The sequence below is a fragment of the Apodemus sylvaticus genome, chromosome 22 (genome assembly GCF_947179515.1).
Source record: "Apodemus sylvaticus chromosome 22, mApoSyl1.1, whole genome shotgun sequence".
In the NCBI taxonomy this organism is placed as follows: domain Eukaryota; kingdom Metazoa; phylum Chordata; class Mammalia; order Rodentia; family Muridae; genus Apodemus; species Apodemus sylvaticus.
In genome coordinates, this window is record NC_067493.1 from 56,108,827 (window position 1) to 56,125,232 (window position 16,406).

A 16,406-nucleotide genomic window follows, 5' to 3' on the forward strand; every position below is an offset into this window, starting at 1 on the left:
CAGAACCTCAGCTCACGGGATTGTGATTCTCACATGCAGAGTGGGTCTTCCTGAGCCTTAGCAAGCATAGAAATTTCCTCACAGAAACACTCTGAGGTTCATTTCCTAGGTGGATCCTGCCAAGCTGATACTCAAAATTAAAATTAGCTTTAGCCATGTTCCTTCCAGAAGTGTCCAGTCTGGCTGGAAGTATGCATGACCCAAGCAAATACAGTTCATACTTTCTCTCCAGGGGCCCCAGAGCTCCATGCGGAGCCCCTTCACTGGTGGGTGGAGACTGGCCTGTGCTTTAGAACGTCTGTTCTGTGGGCTGCTGTGAGGACCACACATGCCTGCACCTCTCACGGTGACCCTGAGTGGCTGTGACTTCCTTATCAAGGGGAACAGCTCTGGGCAGCTTGGAGCACAGCCCAAGGCAAGACAGATTCTGCAAACACACCTGCAACTCCACACCCACAGGGAACTGAGGCAGGAGGATTTCGAGGTCAAGGTCTGCTCCGGTAAAAAATGAAATAAAATAACAAGGCCCAGTGGCGGAGTGTTTGCCTTGCATGCTTGAGGTCCTGGGGTCAATTCCTAGCACCAGTAAACAACAAAAAAATTATTTCTGTCTCATAGCCTGGCACACACATGCTCCCCCACACACTTGTATGTTCACCCACACACACACATCCACACAGCACACACACACACATGTGCATGTACACATTCATATGCACACATGTGTACATACACATGCATGTTCTAACATATATGCATGCCACACAACAATGCATACATTTGTATGCACACATTCATATACACATATTCCAACATACATGTACAACACACATCACATGTGTGTGCATGCACATGTTCACATGCATACACATACATGTTCCAACATAATGCACTTCCACACAACACATGAATACATGTGCATGCACACATTCACATGCACACAAGTGCACACACATGTTCTCATATACATGCACATTCATATAGCACATGTGTACACATGCAAACACACAGACACGTGTGTGTGCACTTACACATCTCTTGAAACCTAAAACACCACCATGTGCTTGGTTCTCTCTGGAATTTGACTCTGTTCTCTGCAGCTCCAGTATTTAACAATGCAGCCTGCAGCCTACAGTTTCTTTTCCAGATTCTACCACATGGCTCAAATCTCAGGCTAAAAGGTACCCACTTGTGAAAGCCAGGAGTCCCAGGGGTGACTGGGTTAAGCTTGGTAATTAGAATGTCACTTCTGATGTCCTAGTCTGCATGGAGGGCATTGGCGGTTGTGGTTCAAGGCAGGATTCTAAGTTCTTAGATGGACCCGTTGGCTTTGCTGTGAAGGCTGGCTTTCCCCAGCCCAAGGGTGCCTGCCAAGCAAGGTAATTGCTGTGATTTGCCTCACACTAGCAGTGTATTCGACTGGGAAGAGGTAAAGAAAATGTCAAAGAGGGCTAATTGTGTGGTGAAAATGAGAAGATGGAGTTGGGAGGGAGGGAGAGAGGGAGGCAGCTCCCTGCAGAGTGTCTCCCCTGGAGACCAGCGCAAGGGAAACCAGGTCACTGTCCACAAAGCAGAGGTGGAGGTGTCTCTGAAGTCCCTGGAAAAAGACGCAGTCATCAGGGGTTTGCAAGGTTTGTTTGGGATCTAAACACCGGGGCAGAAGCGTCTAACCTCCCCAGTGCCAGCGCAAGGCAGAGGAAGAACCAGATGCATGGGTGACCTCAGGTCCCATGAGGCGCCCTGGCTGTGCGAGGCTGTGGGAGGCTGTGGGAAGAGGTGGTGGAGGCTGGAGCATTTTGGGGTGGTGTTGAGAACTCCGGGGGCCCTGTGAACTCTGGAGCCGACCTGCCCTTGCCAACCGTGAGTGGATTTGATTGCATGCCTGCTGCCCATCTCGTGTTTGCCGCACCTACCCTGAGGACCTTTGAGGACATGAGTGATCAGGTTGGGGAGAAAAGAGAGCTGAGCCTCTAGATGCAGAGAAATTGTCCCCACAATTGGCCGTCAGTGAAAATCCAAGGCCTGGAATCCAGTAGAACACAGCAACCAACGGACCTGGCAATGGATTCTTTTTATTTTCCTTTAAAGATTTATTTATTTATTTTGTATATATGAGTACACTATAGCTGTCCTCAGACACAGCAGAAGAGGGCACCAGACCCCATTACAGATGGCTGTGAGCCACCATGTGGTTGCTGGGATTTGAACTCAGGACCTCTGGAAGAGCAGTCAGTGCTCTTAACCGCTGAGCCGTCTCTCCAGCCCTGGCAATGGATTCTTTACCAACACCTCCCATAACATCACAGCCCTAAATGACCCTAGATCACATCCTTGTGAGACCCTGGGAAGTCGACCCTGCAGAACCCCATGTAAACTCCTGACTCAGTGACTGGGGGACAGCCAGTGTGAGTTGTGTGACACTGTCTAGAGGGCAGTCAGCCACAGAGCAGCCACAACCCAACAGCAAACACGCCAGGAGCCAAGTAGCTGAGTGAGGCAAAGTCTCCTTCAGAACCTTCCCCAGGTGGGACCTCTGGGAACCGGGTGGACAACGGGTGACTCTCTCTGAGAGAGCAGACACCTCTAACATCCATGTTACATCTATGTTACAGTTCCACATCTCAGGAAACCACTTTCTAGGTTGCTTATTGGGTGCTGGGTTTGATCGGGGCAGCCCTGGCTCCTGTTCCCCATGCTGTAGCAATGCTTCTAGAACAAGGGTTCAGCTGGGTAAGTCCTGATCGTGTGTTCTGTGCCCGCATGGCAGTAAGAGGGCTGATGGTACCACAGGAGCAGGCAGCGAAGGTGAGAGGCCATAGCGACCTGGACAACTTTGACCCTGGGCTGATCAGCTCAGCATCTGGTTTGCATGTGGCTGTGTTTGCACGGTACACACGTGTCCCGTGTGCTTCCGCTGACAGGAGGCAGAGCCAGCTTCTCTCTCTTCCCAAGGCCGGCTTGCTGGCTGGGGTTGCTTTCCCAGGATGGGCTCAACCTGCTCGCTGCTTGTTTGTTTAGAGAAATGAGGGGCTGGAGGACAGGACAGAGCCGTCATGTTTGCTTCCAGGTTCTCTTTAAAGCAGTTTGAGGGAAGAGCCCTGCAAAAGGTCCACCCCATTTGGGACCGTATTAAAGGCACAGATCTTTGTCCAGGAGTGGCCAGCTCTGTTCACAAGGGTGTGGGATGGCGTCACCCTCCGTCCCACGTTCTCTGGGCTCCTTCACACGGCCTCAAAGGCCCCCAAGGCCCCTGCCACATCTTATCTCTGTCCCTGCTCAGACTCCTGTTCCCCTCTCTGAGTCCCCTCCAACAGGGTCTCAGACCACCTTCCGGATCCTTTATTTCATTTTGCCTTTTGGGAGAAGGTCTCCTGTAGCGTATATTGGCTCCAAATACACAGCACAGCCAGAAAGACCTCTAGTTTCGGCTTCCTTGGCCTCTGCCAACCAAATGCTGAGATTACAGGTATGTGTTGTCATGCCTGGTTTAGATGATGCCGGGGATCGAACACACGGTGTTGTATACGGACAGATCAGAGTGGGCTCTTTGCCCACTGAGCTACTTTAACCCTTCTCTTCACCCGTCAGCTAAAGTGCCATCTCCTCAGAGAAGAACACACACACACACACACACACACACACACACTCATACTGTCAATGGTCTTATTATAGGACTTCTGTGCCCTTTGGCCATGTAACACCCTCTAGTCAAACAATCAACTGCCATTAATGTTCTGTCTAGAAGAATATTAATTCACACAGCTGGGGGGTGGGGATGGGGTGGGCCTGATCCCCATGTACAATAGGCCTGAGGATATTTCTCTAAATGAATGACGGGCCAGGACACAGGGATTTGTGAACGATTGGATGGATGGCTGTTGACGTTTGTTTGAGGGGCTCAGTGTGAGATGACTTAATTACCACGTGAGTCCCTGGCTTTCTGGTGAGCTGACAGTGACTCCCTGGCATGCGGTGGGTCTGCCAAAGGTCATGAGAATGGTGGAAGGTGACAGTGTCTGTAGGCAAGGCAGGAGGGAGGGCTTCGGGCTGGAGCAGTTCCAAAGTCTAGTTAGGTCTGGAACACATCAGATCTGCCTGGTGAGGAGGCAGTTCTGAGGAAGTGAGGGCACAAGGGGAGGGAAGAGGGCTTATGGGACTTTCAGGGAGGAGGGATCCAGGAAAGGGGAAATCATTTGAAATGTAAATAAAGAATATATTGAATAAAAAAAAAATCAAGTGAGGGCACCACACAAGACCCACGGGTTCCGGGAGCCTGGGTGGCTCCTGCAGCATTCTCTGCTCTGATCATTCTAGTGATTATGTGCAAGGGACCCTTGGGTAAACCCAATGGCCTGACCTCACTGATTCACAGTCCCAGCAGCTGTTCCCACCTCTCTCTGCCCCTTACGTGATCCTCACAATGGCCTCGCGTGTCTCTGCTTTGAGACTGGGTCTAGCAAAGTAGATCAGGCTTGCCTCAAACTGGAAATCCTTCTGCATTGGCTCCTGGAGTGCATATGCCACCATACCCAGGAAAAACTGTTTGGATTAAGAAAAACATAAGGAGAGACATGTCCTCAGGGCTGGGAGAACAAGGGGAGATGGAAGGCCCAAAGGGAGGAAGAGAGAAGAAGAGGGGAGGGGGAAAGGGTCATTAAGGGCAGAGTCTAGAGTAGGACTCTTAACACATCTGCAAGGCTGCTTGGCTTCTGTCTGAGGAATGCCAGCATGCACACACACAGAGACACACAGACACATTCACACAGACAGACACACACACACACACATGTACACACACACATGTACACACACACATGTGCACATAGACAGACACACACAGACTCATCCACACAGAAAGACACACAGGTGCACACATGCACGTATACACACGCACAGAGATGGCAGGCAGGCACACATACAGACACACATAGACACATAGACACATTCACACAGACACAGAGACACATACATGTGCATGCACACACACAGACAGACATGGGAGGCAGGCAGACACACACAGAGACACACACACACAGACAGACATACAGACACTCACACACAGACACACACACACAGACACACACCCCACAGCAGAGAACTGCACCATGAGAAGCCCAACAGGAGATCTTGAAAGACAGACTTCCGGGATGGAAGGACGGAAGTCTCGTGCTGCTGTCGGCAGGGCTGGTGAGATGGGGCCAGGGAGTGGGTTGCAGGCTGATACCTTAGTTCTCCTCACTGAGAAATACCTGTCAGAGGCAGCTGAAGGGAGGAGGGGACTAGTTCATCTCTCCTTCTGCCCTTGGCAGAGCTCAGTCAGGTGCTCCATCTTCTTTCTCGTCCTTCATGGCCTCCTGATTCCGGGGTCAGCTGATTTGGCCTTTCTTCTAGGCCCTTTCCATCCAGGGTCCTGCTCCAGTTTCTGGGGAGCCCAGGGCTGGTCCACACTTCCTGTGAAGGGACCACAAGTCTCTGCTTAGAGGGTAGAGTGAGTCACTGCTAATTGCTGACCACAGGTAGAAACAGGCGACCTCTCCACTGTGGGGTAGAGTCAGACCAGCGGCACCCAGAGGGCTGATGCTTCTTAAAGAATGGCATGGACATCTCTCAAGACCGTGCCTAGCAGGCTGGGGTCCGAGGGCTGCTCTAGGGTTGGTGTTGGTCTAATCTCTCAGGGGACCGGCACACGAGTCTTCTGAGGGAATGTGAACAGGAAGGGTCCCAAGGAATGGCTTAGGCTACCCGTTACCCAGCACCAGGTTTCTGATCACTCCACCGGCGTTCCCCACATACTTCTGCTCAGGTCCTGCTGCCTGGTGTGTGCCCTGTTTCCTCATCTACTCCTGTCCTGGGTGGATCCCGGTGTGGCTGCTGGCTTTCTACCTTCCCAGACACCCAATTCCGATCTAGTCATGTGGGTACAGGAAAGGCCCAGCATTGATGCACATATCAGCCAACGAAAGCTAGGACAGACTTCTGGAATGTTCTGTAGGCCATCCCACCTCTGGGGGTTCTTGGACACAGGGTACTTTCCTCCTCTCTCTAGCTCCCCTTCTGAGTGCTTCTGGTGGGTGAGAGATTCTACCCAGTCTGCACAGAGTGGGAGAAGCGCACAGAACCAGCTAAGCTGAGGAAGAGCTTGGCAGGCCTCATTTGGGGCAGGGACCTGGCACTCAGGGCATAACCTCCCCCTTTTAATGACCATTTATGTTTTAAGTAGAATTTTTCTTCTTTTGCATATGGTCTTTTGCAATGTTGGATGTTAAGCCCAGGGCCTTGGGGTCTACTTCTGAGCTACATCCCAAGGACTCTGTCGCCTCATAGATCTCCATTCTGAGAACGACATCTCTGAGGCAACAGTCAATTCTTGTCAGCATCTGTGCAGGCAGTGTAGTGCCTCAGATCCTAGGGGACAATGAAAGGTGTGATCAGTCGGGGACCTGCTGATAGAGCTCGTCTCCCTCAGGAACCAGTGACGGTGAGAATCGTGAATATTCTGGGTGCCAAGGAGCCTGAGTTCAGGATGTCCTGGAGCTGGAGTTACCTGTGGCTGTGGCCACTCAGGGAGCACCCCAGGAACTGAGATCAGGCCCTTGGGGGGTGGGGGGTGGGGGGGTGGAAGGGGGGCAGGGGCTGTTCTCAACAACTGAGCCAACTCTCCACCCCACAATGGCTTTTTTAAGTTTTTATTGTTCTTTTGGTCTCTGTCTCTATCTCTCTCTGTGTGTGTGTGTTTGTGTTAGGGTTTTACTGCTGTAAATAGACACCATGACCAAGGCAATTCTTATAAAAGACAACATTTAATTGGGGCTGGCTTACAGGCTCAGAGGTTCAGTCCATTATCATCAAGGTGGGAGCATGGCAGCATCCAGGCAGGTATGGTGCAGGAGGAGCTGAGAGTTCTACATCTTCATCTGAAGGCTGCTGAAAGATTGGCTCCCACGTGGTTAGGAGGAGGGCCTCATTCTCTTTGTCCACCCCCACAATGACATACTTTCTCCAACAAGGCCACACCTCCTCCAACAAGGCCACACCTCCTCCAACAAGGCCACACCTCCTCCAACAAGACCACACCTCCTCCAACAAGGCCACACCTCCTCCAACAAGGTCACACCTCCTCCAACAAGGCCACACCTCCTCCAACAAGGCCACACCTCCTCCAACAAGGCCACACCTCCTCCAACAAGGCCACACCTCCTTCAATAAGGCCACACCTCATAATAGTGCCACTCCCTGAGCCAAGCATATTCAGACCACCAGTGTGTGTTTATGTGTGTGCGCGCGCGCGTGCGTGCGCACACACTCTGTGTGATGAGTTTATGGTGTGTATGTTGTGGGTATGACTATATGTGTATGTGTGTGTGTGTATATATATATATATATATATATATATATATATATATATATATATATATATATATATATATATACTGTGTGTGAGAATGTGTGCATGTGTGTGTGTAGTATATATATATGGTATATGTGGTGTATGATATGTCAGTGTGTATGTGTGTGTGTGTGTGTGCATGTGTGTATGTACTCTCTGTGATGTATGTGTATGGTGTGTGTTGTGGGAATGAGTATATGTATGTTGCGTATGTTGTGTTTACTGTGGGTGTGTGAGAATGTGTGCATGCATGTGATGTATGTGGTATGTGCTGTCAGTGGGTATGCGAGTGTGTGTGTGAGTCAAGGAGCACATGTGCAGGCCAGAGGGCAGCTTGCTGGAGGCAGTCACCCACTTCCACCATGTGGCTCTCAGGGACAGAACTTTACCCACGGAGACTTCTTGCCATCTGAAGTGTGCCAGTCTCGGCCTCACCTCCCCTAATGATGCAACATGGGGAGAAGCCAGAGCTCGCACGCTGTGAACCATGTGGGAACCCTGGAGTTCTGGCAATTCTCAGAAGCAGCTTGTGCTCTGAGCACTTCGGTCCTCTGGGGGTGGAGGGGGCTGGGCCGGGATGGTTTGCCAGCGAGTCCTGCCCACTGAGCACACACGTAGGTGGTGATTTGTTTTCTGCATCTTTCTAGAGACTTCAGGCTGGCAAGGATGCTGTCTAGTGACAGGAGTCTGAGGTTCAGCTATGACAACTGTGTCAGTGTCATCCATACCCTCTGTTTTTAGTGAACATGAAAGACTGCATCACGTTGAAAGACTCCAGCTAGGAGAGAGGGGCGGGAGGCAGAGTGGGCTGCCAGCTCCTACCTGGGCATAGGGTCAGCTGACCTACACAGTGAGGGGCTTCAGACACGTGGCATGTTTTGGACACACTGTTCCCTCTGTTAGAAAAGCAATCGCCTGTGTTTATAAACGGACATCACTGTTGCCATTTTTGGTTCCTAGAAATGCCCTAGGGAGAAGTTATTTTTGGTAAGGGGGTCTTCCTGCTTCAGTGTGTAACTGTGAGTCGCTGGTTTGGAATCTTCTCCAGCATGGGCCAAGGGAGAGTAGAACAGGAGGTGAACTTGGTGGAGCATCTGCTAGGTGTCAGGCCAGGTGCTTGCCTGTGTGTGTGTGTCCATTGTGTGTGAACCTGTGTGTTCATGTGTCTGTGCATTATGTGTGTGCCTGTGCATGTGTGCATGTGTGTATGCATTGTGTGGGTGCATTGTGTGTGCATGTGTGTTCATGTGTATGTGCATTGTGTAAGTGCCTGTGTGTGCATTGTGTGTGTGCATGTGTGTGCATGTGCACATGAGCAGGCCACATGACAAACTTGGGTGTTGCCTCCCATTTGGCCTTTCTAAAAAAATTACATCTATTTATTGTGTGAGTGCACACGCATGCCCAGGTCAGGGGCACCTACCAGGCGCTAGCTCTCTCTGCCTCCAAGGGGCTCTCAGGGACTGAACTCCACGCTCACGGCAAGCACCTCACTTGGTAAGCTACTTTGTCTGCCTCTCATCTTGTCTTCTGATGTTCCGTCTCTTGATGGTCTGGAACGCATGAGTTTAGCCCTGCTGGCCAGCTGCTGAGCCCCGGGGCTCCCCTTGTCTTGTCTTCCTGGTGCTGGGGTTCCAAGCATGCACTCCCCCCACCCCCACTGTATGTGGGTTCTGGCGGTTGAACTCAGTTCTTCATTTTTGTGTGGCTGGCCCTTCCCAGCCCAAGGTACATCTCTAGATGCTGCCCTCCCCCTCTGTTTACTCAAAAGGACGGTCTCCTTACTCATGAGGTCAGAGCCGCAGAGCCGAGACCTTGTCTCTGATGTCTCTCTGCCATTTAGCTTAGACGAGAAGTTTGAATGTGGGGTGTCTTCATAACTTACTACATACCACAACTTGGAAAAGGAGCATGATAGAGACAAAGAATATCTTACTAGGTCAAAAAGGACTTAAACAAACAAACAAACAGTGGGGGAGGCGGGAGGGTACTGTATCATCTGATCATCTGAAAATCCCAGATGACTTTAAAAAAAAATCAAAACACCAACATTTTGGAAGAAATGATATTGATTCAGACATAAAGGAGCAGCGTGCTGTTGGGGGAACTTACTCCTCCCCGCTCTGCCACTGGGTGGACAAGTCATCTGTGTTCCTATTTTGAGTGAAAACGTGTCTCTGTCCCGCTATACAGTGGGCACTAGAGGGGTGATGCTGGCAGTCTGTGGCAGACCCAACTCCTTCCCAGGATCTTACCACACCACCTAGACCTTTTCTAGTCCCTCCAAATACTGTGCCTTGGGGGGTGGGGTGGAGAAATGTCTGGTAAAACTGGTCCATTGGGAAACAGAATAGACAGAAGACAAAAGCTAGCATCAGACCCAAGCCACTTCTACTGGGACAGCAGGAGAACTAATCAAAACGTGACCAAAACCCTCTCAACTGTGGACAGAAGTTCACTCCAGCCTCGGACGATCCGGGGTTCACAGTGATGTATGACAATTTAGATAAAGGTCCTGCAAGCTTAGGATGTCTCCAGATTTCCTCGTCCCTTAACAGGTACCACATGGGTTTTGAACGTGGACCTATGTGCCCAGCCGCAGAGAAATGAAGTAGTGACCTCAGCAGGGTTGGGGGGTAGTGAAAAGGTCACCACAACAGGTCCAGGCCCCTGGAAACTCCCTACTGCCCAGAATCGAGCCTCAGCCCTTCCACTTCCCTGAAAACCCAGGAGGCTCGGCGCTCTCATGGGGGCACTTCCTCTTGTGGCTCTTGAGTTGGTACAGAGCCTGCCGGAGCCAGGATACCCTAAGCTCCCCCACTGGACACACACCCTGAGGCCTTTCACCTAAGTGCAAGCCAGTTAATGACCTTGAACCTAGAGCGCTTCCATCAGCTGGGTCCCTGAGGGACAGCTCTCCTCCAGGGCGTGACTCTCACCCCATTTCACCCCTTGGCTAGAGCCAAGCAACTTTCTCCTCTCTGCTGGTGTCTCTTGGCTTGGTTCACAGAGGAGGTCTAGGGTGGGGCTAATGGCTGGAGACACCCCCTGCGGTAGCTCTGACCTCTATTAGGCAATCACTCGAAAGAGCAGGTGGGAGCACTCCAGGGTACCTCCTGAAGCGTCCCCTCCAGGACAGTGTGTTAATTGGAATGTCCACTCAGTACTGGGCATCTGGACTGTGCTTACGGAGCTAAGGGCGAGGAAGAGAGGAAAAAGAGAAGAGAGAGAGGAGAGGAGGAGGGAGAGGGAGAGGAGGAGGGAGAGGAAGTCCCTGGTGCCTGAGAGGCTGGGTCAGGAGCGCGTGGCCGCGGACGGTTGGGGGCGCGCCGGGCTGGGGCGCGGAGCCGCGGAAGGGGCGGCGCGTCGGGGTCCGCGTCGGGGTCGCGCGTCGGGCGCGCCGTGGCCCCGTCGGGGCGGCGGGAGCTGCGGAGCCGCCATGGCGGACCTGGAGGCCGTGCTGGCCGACGTCAGCTACCTGATGGCCATGGAGAAGAGCAAGGCGGCGCCGGCCGCGCGCGCCAGCAAGAAGGTCGTCCTGCCGGAGCCCAGGTACGGCTCCGGCCCTCTCTGCCCTATCCAGTCCCCTTTGGACCTTTCCCGCCCTCTCTAGTCCCTTCCCGACCCCTCCGGGTCCTCGTCCTCACCTCCTGCCCCTCCAGTTCCCTCCCGGTTCCCTCCTGTCCCCTCTGGTCCTCTTTCTTCTTCTCTGGTCTGCCCGCCAGTCCCCTCTGCCCCGCTGTCCCGGGCTGGTTGCAGGGCTGGCTGGCTGTCAGCACCACTGCCCCTGTCCTCTGCCCCCTTACTACTACTGGAAATAGACCGTGAGTTCTCAGTTCTGTCACCAGCACCAGCACCTGAGCCACTTTCCTCAACTTGGACCCCTGGCGGCCTGCCCTTTCTAGAAGGGATGTCAGGAGAGCCACTTGAACCTAGTCTGGTCTTGCAAGACTGGAGGCTCCCGCTGCACCGGCTCAGGCTGGCCACTCACTGCCAAGTTGCTCTTAATATCACTACTGATTTATTATTGATTTTTCTGAGGTGTGATGGCTTCCTGGAGCCGTGCTTGTGCCGGGGAGTTCCAGGCGGTGTTCCAGAGTGGGGCTGTGGGCTCACTTCTTAACTGGCTCCACTGCCAGTTGCTTAGCCCGTGTGGCTTCCCTGAGTTGAGCATAAAATTGACTCGGACTTTACAGCCACTCCTGAACCATGCAATTCTGTAAGGATCTAAACCAAAGCTGTGTCCCCTTTCAAATGGTCAAGCGTGACACACCCATATGGCACTAATGTTACTCACCTTCCTGTGACGGAAAACATACACATTTACTCTTACACTTTTTTGAGGTCCTGAGGATGGGACCCAGGGCTTAACACATGTTAGGTGAACAGTCTGTCTACCTAGCAGCATGCATAGCCCTCAGAAAACCTTTCAACGCTGAGCGATGGTCAGATTATTTTTTCCAAGCGTGTTTGTGAGCCCCGTGATCCAGGGAGCATCAAATCCCTGTGCGGTGTTTGCTAGGAAGAGTCACACTGTACACACAGCTGTGCTGGCTGGGTATTTTTGGCTTGCCTTCCCTTGCAAGCCTTGGCCCTTTGCTGCCTTTGGGGGCGTGTTGCAGAGTAAACCAGGCACAAGGGAAGACTTGGGTGGACTGGACAGTGCACACCCTCCTGGAGTTTAACCTATTTGAAACTCACTGAAAACAGGACTTGATTGAAATCTTCAGTAAGTGGGAGGGACCAGACCCAGGACTCCCCAAATCACAACCAAGCAAACTTCACTAGAAAACTTTCCCTATTGGGGGGGGGGGTGGACATGAAAAAAATGCATTTCATTCTCTCTTCCCTTCCCTCTGCCCCCACCCTGTGAGGGACAGGGAATCTTAGCTATGTATGGTTTCTATATATAAAACCAATAAATCACAACTCACAGGGAGCTTTATGGGAGAGGGAGCATATAAAATTACTAAAATTAGGAATGTCCGCTCATCATCGGTTTTTTCCTGGTGTTTCTAACCTAGCTGGGCTTCTCTGTGTGTGTTCACTCTTGGGCGCTCACCCCTGTGCCCAAGGCCCTCCCTTCTCTCTACAATACCCCTCTGCTTTGACCTGGTCTTTGGTGATACTTTGTTTCAAAGGAGATGTGGTGTGGCTGAGCTTGTGAGTGTTGACATCCTAAGGTTGAGGGATGTCTATTGGAGAATCAAGTTAGGATGGAGTCCTTTGAGAACTGCTATTCTGTAGCTGTTTTTCAGGTAGACTCTTGAATTAGACCATCTGTTCCCCTCACTCCAGGAATCTAGTCTTTGCCTGTTTGTCTCGGTGGCTTCAGCCCCCAAGCAATAACCAACAACTCAGCCACAGACACTCTGGGTTCCTTGTGAGGATTTGGTTGTTTGAAGATATTGTTTGGAATGTGTCTGTCCAAAGAGGAGTGTGAATTTAACTTGACTTTTGCTATCAATTTTTTTAATTTCTAACTAATTATCTGGTCGCCCTCAGTATTCATTGTGCTTCCTTATCCTGGTGACTTTACCTCTTCCCAGTGTTCCACAGACAACAGTGTCTCATTCATTACAAGGAGACAGGTCTGCGGGGCTCAGCCTCCCTTCCTCAAGCATCCGAGCATGAGGGGAGGAGGCCAGATGCAAACGTTTTGTTATGTTGACACATTATTCAATTAACAGGCTGATGGGTGTAAATCCTTCAAAGGCGGACGAGTTGTTCAAATCACATCTCTGCTTTAGTTCACCCAAACATTTGTTGAGCTAATGGAGCTGATAATGGGGCTCACTGGAGGTGGCGGCTGTGACCCTTGCAGCCCTATTAGCCAGGACGTTTATATTCTGTGCCCTTTGTATGCCATCGTGACAAGAGATGTCCTGATTGAATTGGGTCTGACTCATGGGTAAAGGCCCAGAGAGTTAGTTTCTAAGTCCTGCCATGGATGGCTAAGAGAACTCTTCACACTGGGTCCATTTCTCCAATAACCTTTCCCAAACAGAATGTTACTGAGTTGACTCAACGTCACATGTGGCTGAAGGAAGTTGGATAATGAGGCCATGTTCGCCCCTGAGACCCTTTCTGTTTAGAGGACACTGACAACTTTAAGATCTCCACTGGGAGTCGGCTCTTGTCAATCATGCATGCCAATGACTGGGGGAGCAGAAAGCACACAGCTTGGCCCGTGGGCATGCTGAGGATGTGTAGAGGTTAAAGGATAGCCATAGCCATTGGTCCACACTGCCCCGCTTGTCTGAGTCACATCTTGTTCATGGATGGGACAGCTGACCCACACACTTCTGGATTTCTCCTGTCTCTATCTCCCATCTTGCTGTAACGGTAACACTGAAATTATAAACACTTGTCTTGTCCATCTTTACGTGGGCTCTGGGGATTGGGGTTCAGGTACTCCCCTGCCCTGTTTATTGTTGGTAGCCATTGTTGACCCATTTCTCGGAAGCTGTTATGGGGATGTTCTGTCGCACTACCCGGCCTGTGCAGAGAGTCCTATGATAGCAGAGACTTGGCCAGTAGACCCGGGCTAGAGGCTTGTTTTTGAGAGTGGGTGTTCTCTGTTCTGTTTAACCCCATGCAGGCATCATTTGCTTTATCTGGTTTTGTATTTGTGGAACACATTATGATTGTGAAGCGCTTTCTCATAACTTGTGAAGAGTTGTCCAGGCTTGGCAACACTTAAGTGGCAAGGCCGTTCACCACTCCCGATTGTCAGGCTGCTCGCTCCTGTGACCGACCTGGAAAGGGTGTGGCCATTTGCCCTTTCACGCTGTGGTCACTGGAGAGAGCCTTCCTTATTCTCCCTTTAGGACATTCCCTGGCTTCGTTCTGTGCACACAGTCTGACGTGGAAGAATGGGATGAGGGCTGAGGGGGATGGGAAGCAGCTAGGTGGCAGCCACCGCAAACAAACCAACCTGAAGAGCCTGGGAGGATGGTGTTTTGTTTTTGACAGGAGTCATTCTAAGAAGGGGGCGGGGGGGGGGCAAACTGGAAAGGGAAATTTGTCCTGACATTCCCACTATTATCTCATTCCCGGTCAAAGTTAATTAGTGCCAGTGACTTAGAGAGGCAAGGGCTGCTTGCGGCCAGCGGAGGTTCTTGGAAACAGATGTTCTGGAGCGATCAATTTGAGACAAGGACCTGCCCTGTGGAACACTGTAAGACACTTTCAATCAGAGCCCGGTGTGTCTCTTTGGGGTACAGGCAGTCCCTGATTCGGTGATCTGTTCTTAGAGATGAAGCACTTGCTCTGGACACTCCCTCCCCCCCAGCCCCCCCCCCATGAAGCTTTGCCAAACTCCCATGAAGACAGGCATAAAACTCAGGGAGGGGTGTCAAGGCTGCAGGAGATGCAGTGAGAGTCTCTGTCAGCAGATGGGTGGCGGATGGATGCCAAGGGGGAGAAGTGAGATTGGAAGCAATCAGAGGTTTGTCTCCCGGGGACCCCTAGAAACCCAGACAAAGGAAAGATATCTGCTACATCATGACTTAGGGACCAACATTCCTGGGCACATCTCCTCTGCCAGGTCTGGGCGCCATCAAGTGTTACCAAACCGCAGGTGTACACGGCATTCTCGTGTTTCACAGACGGATCCGTGCTCAAGAAGACCCGAGAGGGGAGGGCAGGTAAGCTCACACAGGATCCAAGATGAAGGATACAAGATGGGGGAGTGGAGCCATGCTCCCCATTCTACCCACTGGGCGGCTCAGCACCGTTCAGCACGATTGAGCGCGAGAGCAGACCACCTCACTTCTTACTTTGTAGGGAATGGATGAACCTTTCTGTTCTTTTTAATTCAGGAGATGGGGGAGGGGGAAGGTCGTGTCAGGAGATCCTGGTGTGGCTTTGGGGTATCGGGAGTGTCCTTCAGAGGCCGCGAGAGCAGCAGCTCCTCTGGGGCCTCCGAGGAAGGTAATTAGGGTTAAGTAAGTCTGCAGGAGCTGCCCTGTTTCCCATGAGGAGCAGTGTGGTATACACTCTTGCTGGAGTGGCGGGAAGTGGTGGTCAAGATCCCCCTTCTCTTCCCTTCTTCATTGCTAGGAAAACAGTTAAAAATGGAAAGATAATGCATTTAGCTTCATTCTTAATAAAATCACCATTCCAAAGAACCTTTGCTTATCAGAGAAGAATGGGGGTTGTAGACTGCTGGTGGGGAATGGTGGGGAATGGCGTGCCGCCAGCATGGCTGTCTCCTCATCCCTCCATCCGTCTGTGGACACTGGCAACTAGACTCCGGTGTGCTGGTTAGGTCTCTGTCGCCTTGATACAAGCTGTAGTCATCAGAAAGGAGGGAGCCTCAGTTGAGGAAAAGCCTCCCTAAGATCAGAATGCAGGCAAGCCAGTGGGCAGTTTTCTTGGTTAGTGATTGAGGGGGATAGCCCCGCCCACTGTGGGTGGGGCCAGCCCGTTGTGGGTGAGCCATCCCATTGAGGATGGAGCCATCCCTAGGCTGGTGGTCCTGGGTTCTATAAGAAAGCAAGTGGAGCAAGCCATGGGGAGCAAACCAGTACATAGCACCCTCTATGGCCTCTGCACCAGCTCTTGCCTCCAGATTCCTGGCCTGACTTATGTATGGTGATGAACAGTGATATGGAAGTATAAGCCAAATAAACCCTGTTCTCCTGAGTTGCTTTTTGGTCACGGTGATCATCATGGCCATAGCAACCCTGTTAAGACACTGGGCACGTTTATTTTTGCACATGTGTGTGTGTGTGTGTGTGTGTGAATGGTTTGGAAGTCGTGGTGTACACAGGCTGGCCGCAAACTCTCAGAGATCCACCCACCTCTGCCTCCAAAGTGCTGGGATTAAAGGCAAGTACTTCTGTGCCTGGCTTTCCCACCTTATTTTTGGAGACAGGGTCTCTCACTGAATCTGGGACCCACTGTTGATGGGACTGGCTGGCTAGTAAATTGTAGGGTTCTACTTCTCTCTCCAGCTCCATCCCAGCCCCCAGGGTTACACACACACACACACACACACACACACACACACGGT

The 16,406-nt window shown here is 51.6% G+C and overlaps 1 protein-coding gene across 2 annotated transcripts in view; it reads left to right on the forward strand.

The window, feature by feature from the left end:
* The first annotated feature begins 10,692 nt into the window (after window positions 1-10,692).
* Window positions 10,693-16,406, forward strand: part of Grk3 (G protein-coupled receptor kinase 3) — a 101,407-nt gene continuing 95,693 nt past the window's right edge. The window contains exon 1 of one of the 2 annotated variants that reach the window (XM_052168950.1): window positions 10,693-10,939. In XM_052168950.1, coding sequence (XP_052024910.1) covers window positions 10,827-10,939 — 113 coding nt within the window. In that variant the 5' untranslated portion in view covers window positions 10,693-10,826. The remainder of the gene's footprint in view (window positions 10,940-16,406) is intronic. The other variant, XM_052168951.1, reaches the window with a different exon arrangement.